The sequence below is a fragment of the Haliotis rufescens genome, unplaced genomic scaffold, assembly GCF_023055435.1.
Source record: "Haliotis rufescens isolate VD_foot unplaced genomic scaffold, xgHalRufe1.0.p SCAF_7, whole genome shotgun sequence".
NCBI lineage: Eukaryota > Metazoa > Mollusca > Gastropoda > Lepetellida > Haliotidae > Haliotis > Haliotis rufescens.
Window position 1 is genome coordinate 20,837,207 of NW_025964361.1, and position 27,729 is coordinate 20,864,935.

General features: G+C 43.5%; 1 protein-coding gene across 3 annotated transcripts; it reads right to left on the reverse strand.

Moving 5' to 3' along the window:
- Nucleotides 1-1,899: 1,899 nt before the first annotated feature.
- On the reverse strand, nt 1,900-27,729 carry LOC124139824 (dentin sialophosphoprotein-like). Of its 3 annotated transcripts, XM_046507184.2 has the most exons (8): nt 27,395-27,729; nt 25,979-26,207; nt 21,629-21,851; nt 20,721-20,764; nt 17,219-17,366; nt 14,370-14,405; nt 6,376-6,887; nt 1,900-4,814 (listed from the first exon to the last, which is right to left on the reverse strand). In XM_046507184.2, exons 1-8 carry the CDS (start codon nt 27,413-27,415, stop codon nt 3,874-3,876), a joined length of 2,154 nt encoding a protein of 717 aa, XP_046363140.1. In that variant the 5' UTR covers nt 27,416-27,729; the 3' UTR covers nt 1,900-3,873. The 3 variants fall into 3 exon arrangements, with proteins under 3 accessions (XP_046363140.1, XP_048243554.1, XP_048243553.1); XM_048387597.1 differs by lacking the exons at nt 25,979-26,207; nt 27,395-27,729 and adding an exon at nt 25,363-25,971; XM_048387596.1 differs by lacking the exons at nt 25,979-26,207; nt 27,395-27,729 and adding an exon at nt 25,083-25,352.

Sequence of the window (27,729 nt, forward strand, 5' to 3'; positions counted from 1 at the left end):
AATTTCTTGGAAAGTTTCGCACATGTTATTGTCTCCTGTGATCTGGGTACAGATATCATGATCATTGCTAGTATTGTAGTGACATTTTCCTTACGTTTTCTTCACTATGTCGGAGTCCTTGCAAACAGAGCCATCACTTAACGTACATGGACAACGATAAGAAACAGCGCAAGTTGGGGCAATACCAAGTTGGTCTACTCAATGACATTGCCGATGATCTAAATAATATGACAATGGTCAGTGTCTATAGGGTCTATTACAATCTCATTAAAATCCGATCTTAGTTCTCGCTACCGCTAAACAAAGATCTTTGTTTAGCGGTAGCGAGAACTAAGATCGGATTTTAATGCAATTGGGTCTATCAGAAACCCCTGAGGAACGTTACACAGAATTGTCTCTCCACTTCCGGCGCTTGAGAGCTGATGAATACGTGACATTTGTTTATGGATAACAACCTCTCTATTCATTGTCTACACACATGACATTGCTGTTTATCTAAAGTGCCGATGACATATCATTTGGACTAAAAACCTACGAACAAATATTATTGTGATTCTGCATGTTGTTGCACATAATCATTCAGGCGTAGTTTGGGGAACAGTTGGAAATGGTCTCTCAAATAGACGATGCACATTATAGTTAACACTACGTACTTCCAGAATGCTACCCCAAGCATCACCCAGCAACTCCTGGTAATACACACTGACTTCGCGTAAACCGGACCGTACCGTCATTTCCAAGTAAGATCGCCCGGGTTGATCCATGCCCCGCCTAACAAGTGGCGGTGTGAAGTCGCTTTGTAAACACGTTCCCATCTGTAGTCGGACTGACGTTGTTTCACTGTTGTTAATAAGACCACATATTTATTATGCATGTAAGGTCTGGAGAGTTGTGGATTAGAATGTTTACACATGCGAGCATGTAGGACTGTCCTGGCTTGCCATTATACACCACTACCTTTATCATGCAACCGGATTTGAACCTTTACAAAGTAAAATGGAAATACAGGCCCCCACCCCGGAGTGTGAGTGCCACACGCAATCCTCTCCCAGTCTGCAGGCCAGGGGCAATGCGAACATTTTACTACGCTTCGTGTGATGAAGGTAATGCGCAAATCTAGAATGGGGGTTATCTCCCAAGGACAAATCTTTTCAGACAAGGAGAACGTGTCAAAAATCGCACACATTATTTAACAGTTAGAAAATAGAGATTTGTAGAAAAGTGATGACATGTTTAATTGTTCTTCTCCCTACAAACTCTACATGTATACCATTATATATAATTTTACTCTAACAGCCAAATCAACCCGTTATGTTGGGGTAGGATTTGCGCATACAAAATGTCATCAGATGTTGAAGAGGGGGTCTCTCACCCCCAGAAACACCCCACTTACCAGCGTGCACATGGAGTCAGCATTTGGAGTGTGTACAGTCCACGTGGCCGCAGCTACTACGCGACTGGACTCGTCACTGTCTTATACCGCTACTACTGTACTTCTATCCACAAACTACAAATTGTGCTTGGGTTTTTCTACTGTATGTACGTCGTTATATTAATGTGTCCTAAAACAACATTTTGATCTTTGTCGGCAACAACAAAAATCCCAAAACTGTTCAAGGTGATATACAACTCTCTCGAAAACATACTGTTACAATATCATGTTCACAACCATTTAACACGGCTTACGTGAAGATTTATATATGTACAGGACATAGAATAGAATATATTTAGAATTTCTTACATATGTAGCTTCACTCATAAACAGTACGCCAAATCATATGACTTGATATTACTTATTTTGGAAAGCAACCTTTTAGAATCCATAGTGTTTAGTAATTCCCTGTACCTGTCACAATGCTGAGAGCGGTCTGCGTGTATGAGGATTCTAATTTAATATGATTCACTGGTTAAATAGATTTATTCTGAATGAGTACAGCTGGACTTAGATGTTGTTTGTGAAGGCCCTTCATGGCGAGGGAGCCGAGCCATGTCCTTGCGCCACCCCTAGAGGGAACACGACGTGCCTAGCAGAATCAGAATCGAAATAATATTTTTCAATGATATAATATATAAATAATGAAATAATAATAATATAAGTGTGTCATATCATCAACAAATAATATTTTGGGATCCGTGTGAATGTGGCATGACAGACGGGTCAATTTACGCTGGAGGCTGGAGGAGTTATCTCCCTTTAATATGCAATGTCATAGCGTCCGTAAAATGTATTATCAACAAGGCCAGGTTCAGCATTACTGAATAAACATCAACAAGTGTCAAGAATTTTCGAAATGTATAAAACCCACCCACCCAAACAGCTGCGTAAGTAATAGCCACTATACACAGCACAAAGCATCACATTAGCACATAAAGCAACTTGAGGAAGTTGCACTTCAGGCAAGGCTTGGCAACAGTAATTGCTTAATCAGTCCCCTTGCAACACACTATGCACATCTCAATGTAGCGAGACAACAATTGTGTGCATTTTGGTTGCACTTGTCATGAGTTTTTTTCAAATAATACCTGCCTCACTGACACAATTTCTAATCATAGTTATGTACTTTTAGTTTTACTATCCAACACCTCAGGTCATTAATACAAGGCTATGATTCATGCCCCCCCCTTTATACTTATTAAAGTTATATCCCTGACCTGCACAAGCTCCAGCTGAGGGCAAGTTACAGAATAGGTTGATATATTTGTACACCTTATTCACAAACCATTTACCTTTGAATACAGCAAAACCTTTCCTGTCAAAATGTATACCTACGAGAGAAATGAGTTTTTAAAAGCAAGATTTCAGCCCCGGACATTGTTACAATTTTATTTAACCCAGCGCCGGTGCAGTACACTTTACTCGTACATCCTGATTATGTTTACAGGTTCATAACTTCTGAAAATATATATTTTTATCATAATATCTTGTAAACTTAAAGATAAATAGTTTGGAAACAAGGGGCATAAATGTTTGCACAACATTCCTTGATTCGCACTCAGAGTTTCTGAAGGCCGTTGAAAAGTCAGCATCAGATTATAGTTGAGTTCCATGAAGGAGTGAATTGTAGCAATGTGCTACCGACCTACCAGTGGATGTCGCATAGTAAAACAAGACAGCTTCACAGCTAATTAATTGCTTCTTTCTGAACAATGAGTCTTCCACATGGAACTAGAACCAACAAACGAAATTCAGATCTTCCGTTGAAATGGAGTCTCTGTACTTTTAATACGTTGTTGTCATTTGGCAGTTGGACACAGCATTTGTTGCCCCTCAGACAATGAAACAACATATAAGCACTTGAGATATGCCAATAATGTCATCATTTCAGCTGTTCTTTCCAACATTTTCAGCAGAACTTTTGGTATGTCGTGTCCAGTGAGGGGGGGAGAACTGACGACATCACTTCCCGTGTTTCTCTCGGAAGTGTGTCCACCATTCCCCGGTACTTAACACAGCTCCACATTTCGGCCGTCTCTAAATGAATAAACAAAATCACCATTACAACACATCATGACATTAGAAATTCAGCTATTTATGGCGGTCATGTGATGTGCTGTATGCCGATGTCTGTTACTTCAGGGCCCTTGACTGAATACCAGGATTCGTAACTATGATAGAAACAATTTCCTCTGCTTAAAGGACATGTTCATGATGTCCCTCTCTCATGGAGTAATACAGTATTTGTCATGTTCATCAGTAGCTGTAATGTCTCTCATGTCTCTCAGAGTTGAGGATATCAGCCACATACATAAGGCAGAGAGACAGTATCCACCTGTTCCTTGAACACGGACAGAACATCTCCATTGAGAGTGTGCCAATGTGAACCGTTTTGTTTGACTTCCAGTTTGATAGTTTGCAGCTTTTTTACAAAAGGGTCATGTTTCTCCCTTGTCCATGGAGAGTTTGAGTGTATCCACCAGTCCCTTGAACACCATCATCCTGTCTGAATGCATCCTCTCCCTTCGGTCAATCTCATCTTCAAACTGCGACTGCTGCATCGACACGAACGAGTTCATCATCATCATGACGTCTTTTATCTCCTGCACTGTTGACTTCCTTCGCTCAGTGTCTGCAGGCCTGGAACTGTCTGCATCCATCACCGTCTTGCTTGGCTCAGAACTGGAAGGCCCTGCACTACCGTTGTCAATCACTGGCTTGCTTGGCTCAGAGTTGGATGGACTGGCACTACTGTTATCAATCACTGGCTTGCTTGGCTCCGAACTGGAAGGCCTGGCACTACCGTTATCAATCACTGGCTTGCTTGGCTCAGAGCTGGAAGGTTGGGCACTGACTTCAAACACCATTGGCTTGATTTGTTCAAAACTGGAGCTCGTGGTACTTTCTGCACCGAATATTGACTTTGTTTCCTCAGCACTTAAAGGTCTGGTATTGCCTCCATCGATGTTTGTCTTGCTTTGACCTGAGCTGGATGGAGTCGCAGTGTCATCATGACCAACCAGCTTGCTCCACTCTGATCTTGAAAGTGTGCCTTTGTCTGTATGTTCCGAATGTGACGGAGCATTGAAGTCGGAGTCAGAGTCAGAAGGTGGTGAGGGTGGGGGTGAGAAGCATGCATCGTTGTCATCCTCCTCAACACACTCCATCTCTAGCAGGATGTCATCAAGTGGGGTGTCATCAAGCGGAGTGTCATCAAGTGGCGTGTCATCAGTGCTGGTTGTCGTTGCTGTTTTAGCTATCAAGTCTTTGTAATTTGCTGTTGTTTTATTGCGTTTTACAGCTGCTTTATAATTGCTGTCCACCATGATCTTCTTCGGCGGAGCTTTCTTCTCCTTGGATTTATCACTTTGTTTAGATACTGAGGAAGAAACAAAGCAACTTCAGACACTGTGTAACAAAGAATCACTATACAGAACTGCTGCTCTGGGAGCATCTACTACAACGTGTGCTACATGCTCCTTTACACCTTACACCTTTAGAGAACAAGAGCATGTCTGAATAAGCTCATCTCTCCCCACTTGACTTGCTATAAGTGCCAGTAGAGTCATGATATTAACAGGTCCAGGACACTGCTGGATGTATGTACATCTCACCCTCTCTAACCCGTGTCACTACACAATGGTGAGGTCAGGACACTGCTAGTTGTATACACCTCACCCTCTCTAACGCATGTCACTAACCAATGGTGAGGTCAGGACACTGCTAGTTGTATACACCTCACCCTCTCTAACCCGTGTCACTAACCAATGGTGAGGTCAGGACACTGCTGGTTGTATACACCTCAACCTCTCTAACCCGTGTCACTACACAATGATGAGGTCAGGACACTGCTGGATGTATGTACACCTCAACCTCTCTAACCCATGTCACTAATCAATGGTGAGGTGAGGACACTGCTGGTTGTATACATCTCAACCTCTCTAACGCATGTCACTAACCAATGGTGAGGTCAGGACACTGCTAGTTGTATACACCTCACTCTCTCTAACCCGTGTCACTACACAATGGTGAGGTCAGGACACAGCTGGTTGTAAACACCTCACCCTCTCTAACCCGTGTCACAACACAATGGTGAGGTCTGGACACTGCTGGTTGTAAACACCTCACCCTCTCTAACCCGTGTCACTATACAATGGTGAGGTCCCTGGACACTGCTGGTTGTATACACCTCACCCTCTCTAACGCATGTCACTAACCAATGGTGAGGTCAGGACACTGCTAGTTGTATACACCTCACCCTCTCTAACCCGTGTCACTACACAATGGTGAGGTCAGGACACTGCTGGATGTATACACCTCACCCTCTCCGTGCCACTACACATGCATGATGCATGGTGAGTTTAGGCTTAATGTGGAGTTGAGAGAGAGGGAATGAAAAGCACCTTATTTCAGTCGTGTCATGGCATGTGAGCCTCAAGTGTGAGGAAAGTCACATATGTTCGCAAATAGCATGGCGATGATGGCCAGGGTACTGACACACCCAGGATCATCAATGATCATAGGAAATCCACAAAATGATCCCGACAAGCAAGGAATTGTGACCTGAAAACTAACAATAGGATGACATGCAGATCACTCAGACTACTTCAAGGTCAGCCAAGCAACAGCCCCCCAAAATGGGAACAAAGATTTATTATCAGTGATGTTGTCAAAATATCTCTTGAAAAATGTATTATCCTTGACACAAGGCATCGGCTAATGCTGATTATAAGTAACTGTTACTGTCTGCCTTGGCCTGTTTCAGAAGTGATTACAGCATTGTTTGATGTCAATCTGGTACATTACAAGACACAGGGCCCTGGTAATTAGGTTTAAATCGAATAGCATGACGAGGTCACATCAAGATTTCCCTGGACATGTGACAGTCATATTGAGAATACATAGCTTTAGAACATTGCCAGGAAGACAGGGAAGGTTACCTTCATTATCCAATAACCTCTTCCTGGGTGACCTTCGTTTCTCATTCCCCACCAGTGCGCTCTGTGTAGGGTGACCAAGGCTTCTCTCCCTTGACTTCTCTTTCCTGCTTCGAGAGTTACTGTTACTTCTTTTAGCTGATCTCCCCTTTGAGTCATTCAGGTTTTCTCCAAGACCCTTTTCAAATAATTTGGAAGCCTTTCTACTTTTTCTTGGAGTTTTGGGTGAATCTGCTAGGGTCTTGCTTAACCAACTCCTTGGCTTGGACTGTGAAGTCTGCTTTGAGACAAGGTCTACAGTTTTGCCTGCCAGTGACACAACAATGGTGTCAGGGTCAGTGCTGCTTGGAGTGTAGGTGAGGACGGTTTCCACAACATCAGTGTTGTAATTGTCCTGGGATGTGCCCGATGCTGTGCTGTTTGTTGTGTTGGGCACAGTCGGTTGTGTGGAGTCTGTGGTCTGAACCTCATTCTCATCCCCCAGATTCACAATAGCCTGGCCAACCACACTGTCCCTGCAACACCACATAGACACCATCACTCAACAAACCTTATTGGAGGTCATAGTGTCACTACACAGTCCTTGCTGGAGGTTATAGAGTCACTACACAGACCTTGCTGGAGGGTATAGAGTCACTACACAGTCCTTGCTGGAGGTTACAGAGTCACTACACAGACCTTGCTGGAGGGTATAGAGTCACTACACAGTCCTTGCTGGAGGTTACAGAGTCACTACACAGACCTTGCTGGAGGGTATAGAGTCACTACACAGTCCTTGCTGGAGGTTACAGAGTCACTACACAGACCTTGCTGGAGGTCATAGCGTCACTACACAGACCTTGCTGGAGGTTATAAAGTCACTACACAGACCTTGCTGGAGGTTATAGAGTCACTACACAGACCTTGCTGGAGGGTATAGAGTCACTACACAGGCCTTGCTGGAGGTTATAGAGTCACTACACAGTCCTTGCTGGAGGTTATAGAGTCACTACAAAGACCTTGCTGGAGGTCATAGCGTCACTACACAGGCCTTGCTGGAGGGTATAGAGTCACTACACAGACCTTGCTGGAGGTTATAGCGTCACTACACAGACCTTGCTGGAGGTGATAGCATCACTACACAGGCCTTGTTGGATGGTATAGAGTCACTACACAGTCCTTGCTGGAGGTGATAGAGTCACTACACAGACCTTGCTGGAGGTTATAGAGTCACTACACAGACCTTGCTGGAGGTTATAGAATCACTACACAGACCTTGCTGGAGGTTATAGAGTCAATACACAGACCTTGCTGGAGGTGATAGCGTCACTACAGGCCTTGCTGGAGGTTATAGAGTCACTACAAAGACCTTGATGGAGGTTATAGCATCACTACATAGACCTTATTGGAGGTTAAAGCATCACTACAAAGACCTTGATGGAGGTTATAGCGTCACTACATAGACCTTATTGGAGGTCATAGCGTCACTACACAGACCTTGCTGGAGGGTATAGCATCACTACACAGACCTTGTTGGAGGTCATAGCGTCACTACACAGGCCTTGCTGGAGGTTATAGAGTCACTACACAGACCTTGCTGGAGGTTATAGAGTCACTACACAGACCTTGCTGGAGGTTACAGAGTCACTACACAGACCTTGTTGGAGGTTATAGAGTCACTACAAAGACCTTGCTGGAGGTCATAGCGTCACTAAACAGACCTTGCTGGAGGTTATAGTGTCACTACACAGACCTTGCTGGAGGTCATAGCCTCACTACAAAGACCTTGCTGGAGGTTATAGAGTCACTACACAGACCTTGCTAGAGGTTATAGAGTCAGTACACAGACCTTGCTGGAGGTTATAGAGTCACTACACAGTCCTTGCTGGAGGTTATAGAGTCACTACACAGACCTTGCTGGAGGTGATAGCATCACTACACAGGCCTTATTGGATGGTATAGAGTCACTACACAGTCCTTGCTGGAGGTGATAGAGTCACTACACAGACCTTGCTGGAGGTTATAGAGTCACTACACAGACCTTGCTGGAGGTTATAGAATCACTACACAGACCTTGCTGGAGGTTATAGAGTCAATACACAGACCTTGCTGGAGGTGATAGCGTCACTACAGGCCTTGCTGGAGGTTATAGAGTCACTACAAAGACCTTGATGGAGGTTATAGCATCACTACATAGACCTTGCTGGAGGTCATAGCGTCACTAAACAGACCTTGCTGGAGGTTATAGTGTCACTACACAGACCTTGCTGGAGGTCATAGCCTCACTACACAGACCTTGCTGGAGGGTATAGAGTCACTACACAGACCTTGCTGGAGGTCATAGCGTCACTACACAGGCCTTGCCTGAGGTTATAGAGTCACTACACAGACCTTGCTGGAGGGTATAGAGTTACTTCACAGACCTTGCTGGAGGTTATAGAGTCACACACACCTTGCTGGAGGGTATAGAGTCACTACACAGACCTTGCTGGAGGTCATAGCGTCACTACACAGTCCTTGCTGGAGGGTATAGAGTCACTACACAGACCTTGCTGGAGGTCATAGCGTCACTACACAGGCCTTGCCTGAGGTTATAGAGTCACTACACAGACCTTGCTGGAGGGTATAGAGTTACTTCACAGACCTTGCTGGAGGTCATAGCGTCACTACACAGGCCTTGCTGGAGGTTATAGCGTCACTACACAGACCATGCTGGAGGGTATAGAGTCACAACACAGTCCTTGCTGGAGGTCATAGCGTCACTACACAGGCCTTGCTGGAGGTTATAGAGTCACTACACAGACCTTGATGGAGGTCATAGCATCACTACACAGGCCTTGCTGGAGGTTATAGAGTCACACACACCTTGCTGGAGGTTATAGAGTCACTACACAGTCCTTGCTGGAGGTTATAGAGTCACTACACAGACCTTGCTGGAGGTCATAGCGTCACTACACAGGCCTTGCTGGAGGTTATAGAGTCACTACACAGACCTTGCTGGAGGTTATAGAGTCACTACACAGACCTTGCTGGAGGTTAAAGAGTCACTACACAGACCTTGATGGAGGTTATAGAGTCACTACACAAACCTTGCTGGAGGTAATAGAGTCACTACACAGACCTTGCTGGAGGTTATAGAGTCACTCCACAGACCTTGCTGGAGGTTATAGAGTCACTACACAGTCCTTGCTTGAGGGTATAGAGTCGCTAAACAGACCTTGATGGAGGGTATAGAGTCACTACACAGACCTTGCTGGAGGTTATAGTGTCACTACACAGACCATGCTGGAGGGTATAGAGTCACTACACAGACCTTGCTGGAGGGTAAAGAGTCACTACACAGAACTTGCTGGAGGTTATAGAGTCACTACACAGTCCTTGCTTGGGGGTATAGAGTTGCTAAACAGACCTTGATGGAGGGTATAGAGTCACTACACAGACCTTGCTGGAGGTTATAGTGTCACTACACAGACCATGTTGGAGGGTATAGAGTCACTACACAGACCTTGCTGGAGGGTATAGAATCACTACACAGTCCTTGCTGGAGGTCATAGCGTCACTACACAGGCCTTGCCTGAGGTTATAGAGTCACTACACAGACCTTGCTGGAGGGTATAGAGTTACTTCACAGACCTTGCTGGAGGTCATAGCGTCACTACACAGGCCTTGCTGGAGGTTATAGCGTCACTACACAGACCATGCTGGAGGGTATAGAGTCACTACACAGTCCTTGCTGGAGGTCATAGCGTCACTACACAGGCCTTGCTGGAGGTTATAGAGTCTCTACACAGACCTTGCTGGAGGTCATAGCGTCACTACACAGGCCTTGCTGGTGGTTATAGAGTCACTACAAAGACCTTGCTGGAGGTCATAGCGTCACTACACAGGCCTTGCTGGAGGTCATAGCGTCACTACACAGACCTTGCTGGAGGTTATAGAGTCACTACACAGACCTTGCTGGAGGTTATAGAGTCACTACACAGACCTTGATGGAGGTTATAGAGTCACTACACAGACCTTGCTGGAGGTCATAGCGTCACTACACAGGCCTTGCTGGAGGTTATAGAGTCACACACACCTTGCTGGAGGTTATAGAGTCACTACACAGTCCTTGCTGGCGGTTATAGAGTCATTACACAGACCTTGCTGGAGGTCATAGCGTCACTACACAGGCCTTGCTGGAGGTTATAGAGTCACACACACCTTGCTGGAGGTTATAGAGTCACTACACAGACCTTGCTGGAAGTTATAGAGTCACTACACAGTCCTTGCTGGAGGTCATAGCGTCACTACACAGGCCTTGCTGGTGGTTATAGAGTCACTACAAAGACCTTGCTGGAGGTCATAGCGTCACTACACAGGCCTTGCTGGAGGTCATAGCGTCACTACACAGACCTTGCTGGAGGTTATAGAGTCACTACACAGACCTTGCTGGAGGTTATAGAGTCACTACACAGACCTTGATGGAGGTTATAGAGTCACTACACAGACCTTGCTGGAGGTCATAGCGTCACTACACAGGCCTTGCTGGAGGTTATAGAGTCACACACACCTTGCTGGAGGTTATAGAGTCACTACACAGTCCTTGCTGGCGGTTATAGAGTCATTACACAGACCTTGCTGGAGGTCATAGCGTCACTACACAGGCCTTGCTGGAGGTTATAGAGTCACACACACCTTGCTGGAGGTTATAGAGTCACTACACAGACCTTGCTGGAAGTTATAGAGTCACTACACAGTCCTTGCTGGAGGTTATAGAGTCACTACACAGACCTTCCTGGAGGTTATAGAGTTACTACACAGACCTTGCTGGAGGTTATAGAGTCACTACACAGACCTTGCTGGAGGTTATAGAGTCACTACACAGTCCTTGCTGGAGGTATATATAGAGTCACTACACAGACCTTGCTGGAGGTTATAGAGTTACTACACAGACCTTGCTGGAGGTTATAGAGTCACTACACAGACCTTGCTGGAAGTTATAGAGTCACTACACAGTCCTTGCTGGAGGTTATAGAGTCATTACACAGACCTTGCTGGAGGTTATAGAGTCACTACACAGACCTTGATGGAGGTTATAGAGTCACTACACAGACCTTGCTGGAGGTCATAGCGTCACTACACAGGCCTTGCTGGAGGTTATAGAGTCACACACACCTTGCTGGAGGTTATAGAGTCACTACACAGACCTTGCTGGAGGTTATAGAGTCACTACACAGTCCTTGCTGGAGGTTACAGAGTCATTACACAGACCTTGCTGGAGGTCATAGCGTCACTACACAGGCCTTGCTGGAGGTTATAGAGTCACACACACCTTGCTGGAGGTTATAGAGTCACTACACAGACCTTGCTGGAAGTTATAGAGTCACTACACAGTCCTTGCTGGAGGTTATAGAGTCACTACACAGACCTTCCTGGAGGTTATAGAGTTACTACACAGACCTTGCTGGAGGTTATAGAGTCACTACACAGACCTTGCTGGAGGTTATAGAGTCACTACACAGTCCTTGCTGGAGGTTATAGAGTCACTACACAGACCTTGCTGGAGGTTATAGAGTTACTACACAGACCTTGCTGGAGGTTATAGGGTCACTACACAGACCTTGCTGGAAGTTATAGAGTCACTACACAGTCCTTGCTGGAGGTTATAGAGTCACTACACAGACCTTGCTGGAGGTTATAGAGTTACTACACAGACCTTGCTGGAGGTTATAGAGTCACTACACAGACCTTGCTGGAGGTTATAGAGTCACTATACAGGCCTTGCTGGAGGTTATAGAGTCACTATACAGGCCTTGCTGGAGGTTATAGAGTCACTACACAGACCTTGCTGGAGGTTATAGAGTCACTACACAGGCCTTGCTGGAGGGTATAGAGTCACTACACAGTCCTTGCTGGAGGTTATAGAGTCACTACACAGTCCTTGCTTGAGGGTATAGAGTTGCTAAACAGACCTTGATGGAGGGTATAGAGTCACTACACAGACCCTGCTGGAGGTTATAGTGTCACTACACAGACCATGCTGGAGGGTATAGAGTCACTACACAGACCTTGCTGGAGGGTATAGAGTCACTACACAGACCTTGCTGGAGGTCATAGCGTCACTACACAGGCCTTGCCTGAGGTTATAGAGTCACTACACAGACCTTGCTGGAGGGTATAGAGTTACTTCACAGACCTTGCTGGAGGTCATAGCGTCACTACACAGGCCTTGCTGGAGGTTATAGCGTCACTACACAGACCATGCTGGAGGGTATAGAGTCACAACACAGTCCTTGCTGGAGGTCATAGCGTCACTACACAGGCCTCGCTGGAGGTTATAGAGTCAGTACACAGACCTTGCTGGAGGTTATAGAGTCACTATACAGTCCTTGCTGGAGGTTATAGAGTCACTACACAGACCTTGCTGGAGGTCATAGCGTCACTACACAGACCTTGCTGGAGGTTATAGAGTCACTACACAGTCCTTGCTGGAGGTTATAGAGTCACTACACAGACCTTGCTGGAGGTCATAGCGTCACTACACAGGCCTTGCTGGAGGTTATAGAGTCACTACACAGTCCTTGCTGGAGGTTATAGAGTCACTACACAGACCTTGCTGGAGGTTATAGAGTTACTACACAGACCTTGCTGGAGGTTATAGAGTCACTACACAGACCTTGCTGGAAGTTATAGAGTCACTACACAGTCCTTGCTGGAGGTTATAGAGTCACTACACAGACCTTGCTGGAGGTTATAGAGTTACTACACAGACCTTGCTGGAGGTTATAGAGTCACTACAGAGACCTTGCTGGAGGTTATAGAGTCACTATACAGGCCTTGCTGGAGGTTATAGAGTCACTACACAGACCTTGCTGGAGGTGATAGAGTCACTACACAGACCTTGCTGGAGGTTATAGAGTCACCACACAGACCTTGCTGGAGGTTATAGAGTCACTACACTGACCTTGCTGGAGGTTATAGAGTCACTACACTGACCTTGCTGGAGGTTATAGAGTCACTACACAGGCCTTGCTGGAGGTTATAGAGTCACTACACTGACCCCTTAAGGGAGAAAACTCTTCACAGTGAATTGCGGCACCTCAGAAGACTGGGCCACCCGAATACCACAGTATTCACAACATGTGTAGGACTAGGAGTGGTATGTTGGTGTACATCCATATGATCATCCATTTCAGAAACAATAGAATTAATAACAGGTAAAACAGGCTAACAATGTTTCTGTGATAACTTATCTAAGGTAGGTTTCATAATAAAACATCTTACACAAACTGTAATTGAGGTAACCCCAATCCTTTTGAAGCTATATGACAACTGCTAATAAATTTCATGATAGAGTCAAAGCTATATATATATGATATTTCAAACATAGTTACAAACCAGTTGCTCCCAATGTCCGTATCTGATCAAAGGGAGATAACTCCAACAAACACCACACTGGATTCAATACCATTACCACACAAACCCATTTAAATGTATTCAACTGACATAACTGTAAACAATGCCTACGTTTGACTTAAACACCCTAGATGACCCAAGTGAACCCATGTTGACCAAGATATAACCACGATATTGATTGACGTCCCCCTTGGGTTGACCTATGTAGCCCATGCCTCCTGAACCTGTGGGGTGTGGTCCTTAGGCTGGCTGCCCCCAAGTGATGGCATCGGTAAAGCTAAAGTAGAACCCTTTGGTTTGCTATCAACATTTTGTTTGTTAATGTTTTTGGAGCTCAATCAATTTTTTCAACACAAACAGGTACTCAAATATATTTAAAAAAAAAAAAATAACACACTGCACTTTAAATTAGTCTGTCTTGTGTACAGGATGTCAGCAGATGCCAAAGGGTAGGTAGCAACTATCTAAAAAGGGCACATCACTTTTTTCCTACAGAGTAAAACAGGTGCTTAATTATTTCTTGAGAAAAATCTCTGAAATTGTTATCCATAAAAATACTCCTTGTTAAGAAGTGTATATGAATCTGTGTACTATCCATGTCACACTGAAATGTTACTTACAATGCATTGGGAGCTGCATCATCATCATCAGTAAACCTGAAACACACAACACCAGCACCAGTCATTCCTATACCCTACACCTCTCTGGTGATATGCACAAAAAACAAATAAAAGGTACCATTCATTATTATTTATTACATTGTGATTTTATAGAAGCATAGAGTGTTTAATTTAGATGAAGATGGGGCCCCATGCACTTTCTAAAGATTTTCTTAAAATTTAAATTCAAACATACTGTAGTCATAAAATAGAGTGAAAAATAGATTGATGTATACTGTCGGGTGATCATCATGTCACAGGATGGTATCATTCATAGCTTGTGCGAATGTTATAATTTATTGTGTCTTTATCGACATATGTCTCTTGTAAGATAGTACTGATGGTGGGAATGTACAGGGTAAATATGTAGGCAACAAGTGTCTATTTGGGTGATAGAAAGGTGATGTAAGTAATCCTACTTTGATGTTAAAATTCAAATTCAGCCTAGCAATTCTGATTATTCTGATTATTGATGCCAAATTATTTAATTTCCCCATTTGAGGTGTAAAATTCTTTTTTTATCCCACTTCTCAAGCTACTTTTTCTTTGTGTTGACGTAGTTTGAGGTGTACGCATTTAACTTTCTTTATCAATCTGGAAAGGCATATAGTCCATATTGTGAGAACTATTATTAGTTTTCAGTATAGATATATTTATATGATTGCATGTAACAGCTGGTGTTTGGGAGAGTATAGAACATATATTCTACAACTCAGGAGAAGATACACAGCACAAGTGTATACATGTACCTTGTTCAGGTGACACTTTGACATGAAGACAAGTGTATACATGTACCTTGTTCAGGTGACACTTTGACATGAAGACAAGTGTATACATGTACCTTGTTCAGGTGACACTTTGACATGAAGACAAGTGTATACATGTACCTTGTTCAGGTGACACTTTGACATGAAGACAAGTGTATACATGTACCTTGTTCAGGTGACACTTTGACATGAAGACAAGTGTATACATGTACCTTATTCAGGTGACACTTTGACATGAAGACAAGTGTATACATGTACCTTGTTCAGGTGACACTTTGACATGAAGACAAGTGTATACATGTACCTTGTTCAGGTGACATTGAGCAGGAGCAACATGTCAGTGCTGACAATAGCAGCCTTTGACATGAAGACAAGTGTACTTGGCGAGTGCGAGACAGCTGCCTGTCATTTCATCTACGTCAGTCTCACTAAATACACCTCATTCTTATCACTGTTCACTTCAGCAGAATGGTGGTTTGGCCAATCAGCTCAATTTGTAGCCTTTTTCATTGTAGTAAATATCTCCCTGTATATCTTTTTTGAATGGCCAAGTCCTAATTTATTATCCAATTTCAATCTACTGTTTGTGTAGAATGGCAACATGCGTCACATTCACAGCCTTTCACAACAAGATATATGCCACACAGTCACACGACATCCCTTCAAACTCCCACACAGAAACAGGACACACCTCCAAACTCCCACTAGGAAACAGGACACCACTCCAAGCTCCCACACGGTAACATGACTCCACTCCAAACTCCCAACCAGAAACAGGACACCACTCCAAGCTCCCACACAGAAACAGGACACCACTCCAAACTCCCAACTAGAAACAGGACACCACTCCAAACTGCTACACAGACACAGGATACCACTCCAAGCTCCCACACAGAAACAGGACACCACTCCAAACTCCCACTAGGAAACAGGACACCACTCAAAATTCACACATGGTAACAGGACTCCACTCCAAACTCCCACTAGGAAACAGGACACCACTCAAAATTCACACATAGTAACAGGACACCACTCCAAATTCACACACGGTAACATGACACCCCTCCAAATTCACACATGGTAACAGGACACCACTCAAAACTCCCACACAGAAACAGAACACCACTCCAAACTCCCACTAGGAAACAGGACACCACTCAAAATTCACACATGGTAACAGGACACCACTCAAAACTCCCAACCAGAAACAGGACACCACTCAAAGCTCCCACACGGCAACATGACTCCACTCCAAACTCCCAACCAGAAACAGGACACCACTCCAAACTCCCACATGGTAACAGGACTCCACTCCAAACTCCCACACACAAACAGGACACCACTCCAAACTCCAACACAGAAACAGGACACCACTCCAAACTCCCTCACAGAAACAGGACACCACTCCAAGCTCCCACACAGAAACAGGACACCACTCCAAACTCCCACACAGTAACAGGACACCGCTCCAAACTCCCACACAGTAACAGGACACCACTCCAAACTCCCACACAGAAACAGGACTCCCCTCCAAACTCCCACACAGAAACAGGACTCCCCTCCAAACTCCCACATGGTAACAGGACTCCACTCCAAATTCACACATGGTAACAGGACACCACTCCAGGCTCCCACACAGAAACAGGACTCCACTCCAAACTCCCACATGGTAACAGGACTCCACTCCAAACTCCTACACAGTTACAGGACACCACTCCAAATTCACACATGGTAACAGGACTCCACTCCAAATTCCAACATGGTAACAGGACTTCACTCAAAACTCACACACGGTAACAGGACTCCAAACTTAATGTCCACAAGGTAACAGGACACAAGTCCACTAGCAAATTTGACGAGATACATGGGTAGTACAATTATGAAATACTAAGATAATCCTGGATCCTGCTGGTGTCCCGCCAGGTGGTTAAGACACCCGGTAGTCTGTGCCCCTTCCCCAGCAGGCAGGACATACAAGGGTTACAGGCTGAACGTCAACTAGAACACAGAGCACATTCTTGACACAATGCAATGTGAACTTACATATGTTGCCATCCATCACTGTCGTGATCATCATCAACATCTTCATCTGAGTTGAGCGAGAAGTCCGAGTCTTCCTCCACGTCGGAGTCAATTGCCTTCCTCCACTGCCACTTAGAACCATGCTTCGCTTTCTTGGGACTGGGAACAGCTGAGAAGACAAGCATGTTACACAGATCTCACGCTTCACACACACGCAACTTGTACCGGTACCCTTCAAGAAAATGTTCCAATTTTAAAAGACTGACACAAAAGAATTACCTCCCCTATCGCATGTCAGTGCTACCTTACAAACTTGGAAAGTCGAATGCACCAACCTTTCACAATGTTCACATCATTCCATGTAGTGACAGGAGTAAACGCACGTGACAGGTTTGTGGTTTGTTTACAGATTCGATCAAACAGAAAACAATCTAAATCTGGTCTACATGTATATCTACTTGCCTGACTGCTCTCTCAGTCATCAGAAAACAAAAAGATACAACAATATGGAACAAAATAAAACAGCTGTTAACTTTCTGAATAATAATTAATGAAATGAATTGTAAATATATGTAGTCAGTTGCTCCTAGAAACACCTTCCAGAGACAACAAGGGCAAGTACATCTGCCTACATGGTGCTGTGAGAACAAGTACATCTGTCTACATGGTGCTGTGAGAACAAGTACATCTGTCTACATGGTGTTGTGAGAACAAGTACGTCTGTCTACATGGTGTTGTGAGAACAGGGGCAAGTACATCTGTCTACATGGTGTTGTGAGAACAGGGGCAAGTACGTCTGCCTACATGGTGTTGTGAGAACAGGGGCAAGTACGTCTGTCTACATGGTGCTGTGAGAACAAGTACATCTGTCTACATGGTGCTGTGAGAACAAGTACATCTGTCTACATGGTGCTGTGAGAACAAGTACATCTGTCTACATGGTGTTGTGAGAACAGGGGCAAGTACGTCTGTCTACATGGTGCTGTGAGAACAAGTACATCTGTCTACATGGTGCTGTGAGAACAAGTACATCTGTCTACATGGTGCTGTGAGAACAAGTACATCTGTCTACATGGTGCTGTGAGAACAAGTACATCTGCCTACATGGTGCTGTGAAAACAAGTACATCTGTCTACATGGTGCTGTGAGAACAGGGGCAGGTACATCTGTCTACATGGTGCTGTGAGAACAAGGGCAAGTACATCTCTCTACATGGTGCTGTGAGAACAAGGGCAAGTACATCTGTCTACATGGTGCTGTGAGAACAGGGGCAAGTACATCTGTCTACATGGTATTGTGAGAACAAGTACATCTGTCTTCATGGTGCTGTGAGAACAGGGGCAAGTACATCTGTCTACATGGTGCTGTGAGAACAGGGGCAAGTACATCTGTCTACATGGTGCTGTGAGAACAAGGGCAAGTACATCTGTCTACATGGTTCTGTGAGAACAAGTACATCTGCCTACATGGTGCTGTGAGAACAAGTACATCTGTCTACATGGTGCTGTGAGAACAGGGGCAAGTACATCTGTCTACATGGTGCTGTGAGAACAAGTACATCTGTCTACATGGTGCTGTGAGAACAGGGGCAGGTACATCTGTCTACATGGTGCTGTGAGAACAAGGGCAAGTACATCTGTCTACATGGTGCTGTGAGAACAAGTACATCTGCCTACATGGTGCTGTGAGAACAAGTACATCTGTCTACATGGTGCTGTGAGAACAGGGGCAAGTACATCTGTCTACATGGTGCTGTGAGAACAAGTACATCTGTCTACATGGTGCTGTGAGAACAGGGGCAAGTACATCTGTCTACATGGTGCTGTGAGAACAGGGGCAAGTACATCTGTCTACATGGTGCTGTCAGAATAAGTACATCTGTCTACACGGTGCTGTGAGAACAAGTACATCTGTCTACATGGTGCTGTGAGAACAAGTACATCTGTCTACATGGTGCTGTGAGAACAAGTACATCTGTCTACATGGTGCTTTGAGAACAAGTACATCTGTCTTCATGGTGCTGTGAGAACAAGTACATCTGTCTACAAGGTGCTGTGAGAACAAGTACATCTGTCTACATGGTGCTGTGAGAACAAGTACATCTGTCTACATGGCGCTGTGAGAACAAGTACATCTGTCTACATGGTGCTGTGAGAACAAGTACATCTGTCTACATGGTGCTGTGAGAACAAGTACATCTGTCTACATGGTGCTGTGAGAACAAGGGCAAGTACATCTGTCTACATGGTGCTGTGAGAACAAGTACATCTGCCTACATGGTGCTGTGAGAACAAGTACATCTGTCTACATGGTGCTGTGAGAACAGGGGCAAGTACATCTGTCTACATGGTGCTGTGAGAACAAGTACATCTGTCTACATGGTGCTGTGAGAACAGGGGCAAGTACATCTGTCTACATGGTGCTGTGAGAACAGGGGCAAGTACATCTGTCTACATGGTGCTGTCAGAATAAGTACATCTGTCTACACGGTGCTGTGAGAACAAGTACATCTGTCTACATGGTGCTGTGAGAACAAGTACATCTGTCTACATGGTGCTGTGAGAACAAGTACATCTGTCTACATGGTGCTTTGAGAACAAGTACATCTGTCTTCATGGTGCTGTGAGAACAAGTACATCTGTCTACAAGGTGCTGTGAGAACAAGTACATCTGTCTACATGGTGCTGTGAGAACAAGTACATCTGTCTACATGGCGCTGTGAGAACAAGTACATCTGTCTACATGGTGCTGTGAGAACAAGTACATCTGTCTACATGGTGCTGTGAGAACAAGTACATCTGTCTACATGGTGCTGTGAGAACAAGGGCAAGTACATCTGTCTACATGGTGCTGTGAGAACAAGTACATCTGTCTACATGGTTCTGTAAGAACAAGTACATCTGTCTACATGGTGCTGTGAGAACAGGGGCAAGTACATCTGTCTACATGGTGCTGTGAGAACAAGTACATCTGTCTACATGGTGCTGTGAGAACAAGTACATCTGTCTACATGGTGCTGTGACAACAAGTACATCTGTCTACATGGTGCTGTGAGAACAAGGGCAAGTACATCTGTCTACATGGTGCTGTGAGAACAAGTACATCTGTCTACATGGTGCTGTGAGAACAAGTACATCTGTCTACATGGTGCTGTGAGAGCAAGGGCTTGTACATCTGTCTACATGGTGCTGTGAGAACAAGTACATCTGTCTACATGGTGCTGTGAGAACAAGTACATTTGTCTACATGGTGCTGTGAGAACAAGGGCAAGTACATCTGTCTACATGGTGCTGTGAGAACAACAAACATCCTGCATTCTAAACACAATTAGCATTCATTTTTTTTTTAAATATGCCATTTATTGATGCCATATAAAATAAAAACATTCCATGATGGGGCGTGATGCATTCTTTGATGAACAGATAAACTGTCTGTATTTTCTTGTCAGCTCTTTATAACTGTTGATATTCTAACACTAATAACTATAGACAATACACAGAATGAACTGGATAAAAATTCATACCGCTGGATAAGAATGTTTGCTTCTCTTGTTTCTTGCCACAAGGTCTGAAATTGGAGGAAAGAATCTATGTATGATTTACAAAAGTAGATTACAGAAGTAGACAACAACTTATACAACACTCAAAAGTCAGATTAGTACACATTAACTTTTGAAGTTGGCAAAATAAGTAAGAAAAACGTTCATTTTTATGGATAACAATTTCTGGTTTGTTGCATATAGAAAAAAATAAACAAGAAGTTGTTATCCATAAAGTTGTTCGTTTTTCTTACTTATTACACATAGTTCGACAAAGATGTTTCATCTGTACAATCCTCATGGCGCAGCTACTTCCACTATCCCGGGAGAGGCTTTTAGTCCTGACCCTATGATGGCCTATCACTCAAAATACATTCATGAGTGGGAAGAAAACTTGGACTGACTGTGAGATGAAGTTTTACCCCAGATGCAAATGCTCCCAAATACAGAACAATGTCTAGATTCAATAATCTGAAAATTTGCCAATTCATCTGAATTTCCTGGAAGAAAGAATTGATAAATGAGTGAGTCATTGAGTGTGTTTTTTTACCATGTTTACACCAAGTTCAGCAATATTCCAGCAATATCACAGCAGGGAACACCAGAAATGGGCTTCACACATTGTACCCATGTGGAAAATCGGACCCGGGTTTTCAGTGTGATGAGTGAACGCTTTAACCACTAGGCTACCCCACCACCCCTGATAAAATGATATAAGGAGTCACATAAATATAAAATAAATGTTTACAGGCCCGTAGCTGGGTTGAAGTCATTTATACTGATTTTCCTCGAGTTTCAGCCAAAACACTAGTTTCAGGTCCTACAATGAAACTAGATGTATTGGCCGACACCCCGAGGAAAGATGTGTGCGTACATAGTTTGCCAAGACATACATGGACTTCTTGCCAGCAACTCCAGTGGACAGGGGCTCCTTTTGGATCAGCTTGCCCTTCATGTTGCACACACAGATAGACTGGAGACGGCTGTCCTTGCCGGGCCGGAACATCTTAATGGCCTTATCCATCTCGCTGTCATTGGCTGGGAAGTGGTGCATCCTCTTGGCCGTCTTCTCCGTGAAGATGGGAAGACCTTGTTCAAACCTCTCCAGGAGTTCCCCTGAACAAGACACACACACGGACATGGGGATATGTTCTTGTACACCATGCAGCTGTCACTAAAGGGGCATTCACATGGTACAACTAGTTGTATGCAATTAGTTGCACGAACTGAAGTTGTATACAACTGGGCATTCACACGGCGGCGAGTTGCATACAACTCGGGTCTCGCGAGATCTCTGACAAAAAACTTGTGATTCACTACATTATCGCTGGAATCTTGGTTGCCGAGTTAATGTTCAGACGCATCGCTTTGAAAAATCAACGCTGTGCGAGAATTGCGGTCGCGCGGTACTGGACCAACCTCTGACTTTGCAATTTAACGTACTTGTATATTATTGAATTTTTAACCCCATGATGGAAAATTAAATGTATAACGTGACACATTCGATACGAAAACGTACTTGTTTTATGTGGCGAAAACAAATTTTCCGTTACATGACGTCAAAACACGAGGGCAATGTCCACATGTACAAAGACAAAAAGGGGCATAACTCCCCAATTCTTAACCTAGTCATAGCAATACCCAGTTTCCGTCATGCATGTCTGTGGTGAGCATCTGCTTTGGCTCAGGACAATACATTCTAGTATCTTTTTGTTTATGTGTATCTACAAAGTTCTCACACAGCTATCGATTTTAATAACCGCATCGGTTCCTTTTCTGGGACATTGAATGATTGTCATCCAAAATGTCCTGAAGACATATTTCAGATTTTGTTATAATATAGAAGAATGAACTATATAAATCCTGAAAGTTCCCTTTGGCCAGTTGAAACCAGATACTTTTAGCTTATTTCCGAATTTATAAGAAACGTTGAAATCGGTAACACAAAAAAGTAACAGTATATTACCACTCATATTCGGTTATAGTATAGAAAATTTCGATTAAAAGAACAGAATGTTGGGCTTTATTGGGCAACGCACACCCAAACCCCAACAGACCATGACCCACCTCCACCCTGGAATCTCAAATGGTCGGCCCCTATTTTGAAGCGCGCACCTGATGCAATCTTTAGCTGTCAATGTTCCGCCAATTAAACGATAAAATTCAAATGTAAGTCAAGTAGTTGTCCAAACATGAGTTATACATTAATAAAAATATAACGTGACGAATTTCCTTCAGGTATACATTTACTTTAATTTAAGAAATGAAGTGCATGTTTTATTTAACCTATCTATATAAATTTGCCACAATGCATATTTCACAATTCTCCAAAGGAAATATGTATATGTTGCAGTGTGTTCACATAGCATCTTATGGGAAGAATAACACGATGAATGTCAATTTCTTCAGCTGATTATTATGAGTTTCATAAATTCTATGGCATGTTAGATTATATAAGTAACAGTACTGCATACATGTACCCATTTTGCAGCAGTACATTATTTTACTGGGTGAAACGATTTTGAAGAGATATTCAAATTATAATTCAAGATTGAAACAGTAAACTACTTCATGAACTGAATGAGTTGTGTACTAGTTCACCCGCACCTCGAAGAAAATAACAAATTTGTACAACGATGTTGATGCTGACGTATACTAATATGACATCACTACCGGTAACCTCCCGTCATAACATAGCGAGTTCAGTGATAGCAGTTCCGGAATGTTTGGAGTAGGTTTTACCGTGATGCTGGGATCTATACATAAATGAGTCATGTAAGTTAAGTAATCAGAATCAATCTGAAATCAATTTAGTTCTATTAGTTATTACGTTTCCATTCTCGCCTTGACACTACGTGGAAAGGCAGACCAATACCGTTGTCGGTGTGCGTGATTTTGCGTCAATCATGGCGGCACGTTGAACGATTTCTGTTGACTTTTCCAAATAAGTATCTGGACTCTAATTATCAATTCCTCAATTCTTGCAACGATTATCGACCCATGCATATTCGTAATAATCTGAGCTAATGTATGCAACAAATTGACGACCGAATCTCTCGGAATAGTAGAAAATGTTAAGCAAAACTAGAAGTTTGCTTTGTTTACATTTTAAATGAGAAGGCCCACTGGTAGGTTTCAGAGCACAGGGTTTGGTTTCACACTTGAATATTGCGGTTGATTTCATTTGGACCGTTTGTATTAGTGACTTAGACAAAATCTCAATTGATTGTTAGGCCTAATGGTGTGATGAATTCAGGAATGTATGTATCGTAGCTGAGTGTGAAATACATGTGATGTGACAGGTATCTCGCCTGACGCGAAAAGAACCGTGATTTTGCAACGCTATCCAACGTTGAGGTTCGGTCCAGAGTTTGTATGTTTCGAAAACGAATATATGGGTCACTATGGGAGTCTTTTCGGAATGATGATTGGTGTTTTGACAAAGAGCAGACACCCAATGGTTTTGTAATTAAACTTCGCATGTAGCTATACGTTATTTGAATAAATAATCCTAATCACATTTGGAACAGTGAATTGGTAAAATGCTAAAATGGCATTTTTTTCGTTGTACACTATTTTCAGATGTCGTTAGTGATACATATGCTTGGGCTAAAATAGTTGTTAATGTCATCATATTATAGATACTTTCCCACAGAATCTAAAACTGTGACGTGTATTTGTGTGTATGATGTATTTTAAGTTTTAGAAACGTATTATGGACCTAATCTCATCTTGCAATTGGTCTACACTACAGTGTACAGTCACATAGCCTGTCGTTTCAAATAACACCATGAACAGTTTAACCAGGAGAACTAGACCGATGCAAATGTCAAAATATATAATTTGGTACAGTGGTATTCTACGTACCTACTTTTCATAGGTCCTTTATTGAGTGGTGACACTTAGGATACCGAAAAACAGGAGTTACCGACGTGAATCGGCGTCGCCATTTTTGTTTACAAATTGACGTGTAAATGTCACGTGATTTTCATACGCGTTTTGATTGGCTGCGTTCATACAACTTGTCGCATGAAAATAGAGCATGTCCTATTCCGTACAACTCACGTCCAACAAGTTGCATGCGTCAAAAGTTGGACCGACTTGCCCGTTCACACGATGCAATGTGTTGCATGCAACAAATTGTATACAACTAGTTGTACCGTGTGAATGCCCCTTAACCTAATCAAGCTGCTGCATGAATTGTTTTCAACACATCATACCTTGCTATGTCACTGTTTCATGTTTCATTAAGAGGAGGAAGTACTTTTTCTGAAAATCTGAAGTCATACTGAGTTACAATCTATTCTATGGCCTTGTCTTTTCGTATTCCTATCTGTGTGTACCTACCTGTACCGGAATACTTGATCTGCATGCAGTCTGTTGCCTTAGCTGTGTGTACCTACCTGTACCGGAATACTTGATCTGCATGCAGTCTGTTGCCTTAGCTGTGTGTACCTACCTGTACCGGAATACTTGATCTGCATGCAGTCTGTTGCCTTAGCTGTGTGTACCTACCTGTACCGGAATACTTGATCTGCATGCAGTCTGTTGCCTTATCTGTGTGTACCTACCTGTACCGGAATACTTGATCTGCATGCAGTCTGTTGCCTTATCTGTGTGTACCTACCTGTACCGGAATACTTGATTTGCCTGTAGTCTGTTGCCTTATCTGTGTGTACCTACCTGTACCGGAATACTTGATCTGCATGCAGTCTGTTGCCTTATCTGTGTGTACCTACCTGTACCGGAATACTTGATCTGCATGCAGTCTGTTGCCTTAGCTGTGTGTACCTACCTGTACCGGAATACTTGATCTGCATGCAGTCTGTTGCCTTATCTGTGTGTACCTACCTGTACCGGAATACTTGATCTGCATGCAGTCTGTTGCCTTAGCTGTGTGTACCTACCTGTACCGGAATACTTGATCTGCATGCAGTCTGTTGCCTTAGCTGTGTGTACCTACCTGTACCGGAATACTTGATCTGCATGCAGTCTGTTGCCTTAGCTGTGTGTACCTACCTGTACCGGAATACTTGATCTGCATGCAGTCTGTTGCCTTATCTGTGTGTACCTACCTGTACCGGAATACTTGATCTGCATGCAGTCTGTTGCCTTATCTGTGTGTACCTACCTGTACCGGAATACTTGATCTGCATGCAGTCTGTTGCCTTAGCTGTGTGTACCTACCTGTACCGGAATACTTGATCTGCATGCAGTCTGTTGCCTTAGCTGTGTGTACCTACCTGTACCGGAATACTTGATTTGCCTGTAGGTATTGGGATCTTTTTCACGCAGGATGACAAGGAAGTCCAGGGCCTTGGTTTTCAAGTTGTACAGCCCATTCAGACCCGCAAATACCCTCTTTATTTTACGGTACTTTTGAGCCTGGAAGCTCTTCTGCTGTTTATTAACTTGAGGATCCATTTCTGTTGTCGTCTGGGCAGTTTTTATAAATGACTGTATTGTGACACACTGAAACAAACCAAGGGGAACAACATTCATGTTTACATACATAGTGGCTATTAATACAAGGACTATGTATGTCAACCATTCTGAAGCTTTGTTTTTAAACATAGCCTCAACCTTAACTTGACTCTAATTGCCCTATTCCGCAGGAGGAGTTTCTGCTCATATGACCACACAGTCGGTGCAGGCTTATCACGTGACCAGATTTTTCTCTTGTTTGTAAACAAACACACTTATTCTGAAATATGAACCAGCAGACCTAATGCAAGCCTTTTGGTGTGCATTACATATTGGATTTCATTATTATGTAGATCTGCTACTACAACTGCGACAGTGAGGTGCATAACAGTACAGATTTACACATCAAAGTGACTGTATCCTTGGATCTCCATAGGGCTTCGATGACCACGATGACCGCCCATCACAGAGCCTTACAACCAATGTAAACAAAGAATAAATACACAAATGGGAATGGCAGATTTAAAAACACACAGAAACGTCGATGTAATATCCCTTTAAAAGTTGACTGACCGCGACAGGAACGGCCTGTCCCAGATAAGTTAGGCAGGCATGAAATTTAAGAACATGCACATCCTATGGACTGACAACCTTTACGTACACCTATAGAATGCTGAATACCTACCTGCCATATTTGTTTGATGCTATATCATATGACTATAAATAAAAGCTTAATGATTAAACCTCAAAATGGAATAGCAAAGCAATTCACAAACATCACGCATGGACACGGAGGACAACCCCGATCTGTAATTATGTTCACCATCAACACTGCCACCACCTCATTGCCAGTCATACAGCTGTAACTTTCCTGCGGAATACCTCATTTATGCTTTTAGATGTTGCATTATTAGGCATCCCATTTGGACTTTCAGTTTCGCAACCCGTATGCGATGCTCTGATTAGTCTGATGAAAGTCGTGCTGACGTGATCTGTAGTGGGATGTGGGTCTCTATGTAGCGATAGGGAGCACGAAGATCTAGATGCGACACGACACTATCTGAGAGACTGCTAATTATTGTGACCATTGATTAGCGGCCCTCACACACACATTGGTGAGTGTGTGTTTTATCAATTGTGTGTGCTCTGAAATTGATTTCATCATGTTTGATAAGCTGTCATTCTGATATGGGTTACCAGCAGCCACTGTATAGGCTACTTTCTTAGCTACTGACCTGTAGGAATGTGCATGGCATGTAGTCTTGGCCTGTGTATCTTGCATTCACTATTCTTTTTCAGGGATCTGGTTGACAAACAGATGCCAAAACAGGTGCCATAGCCAGGTTTAGTTAATGACAGATTGCTGTAAACTCCCTTTCACTGTGTTTTACAAGCACCGAGAGCCACAAGAGGACAATCACAGAACTGCTAAACAGCTCAAATAATTCTAGTTCTGAGGAAATACAGGAATGATATCAACGAAGTGACAATGTTGATGTAAGAAAAGCTCCCCACAACGCTTTCGCATCTAGCTCCTTCTCAGCGCGTTACACTCTCGGTATATAGAGCT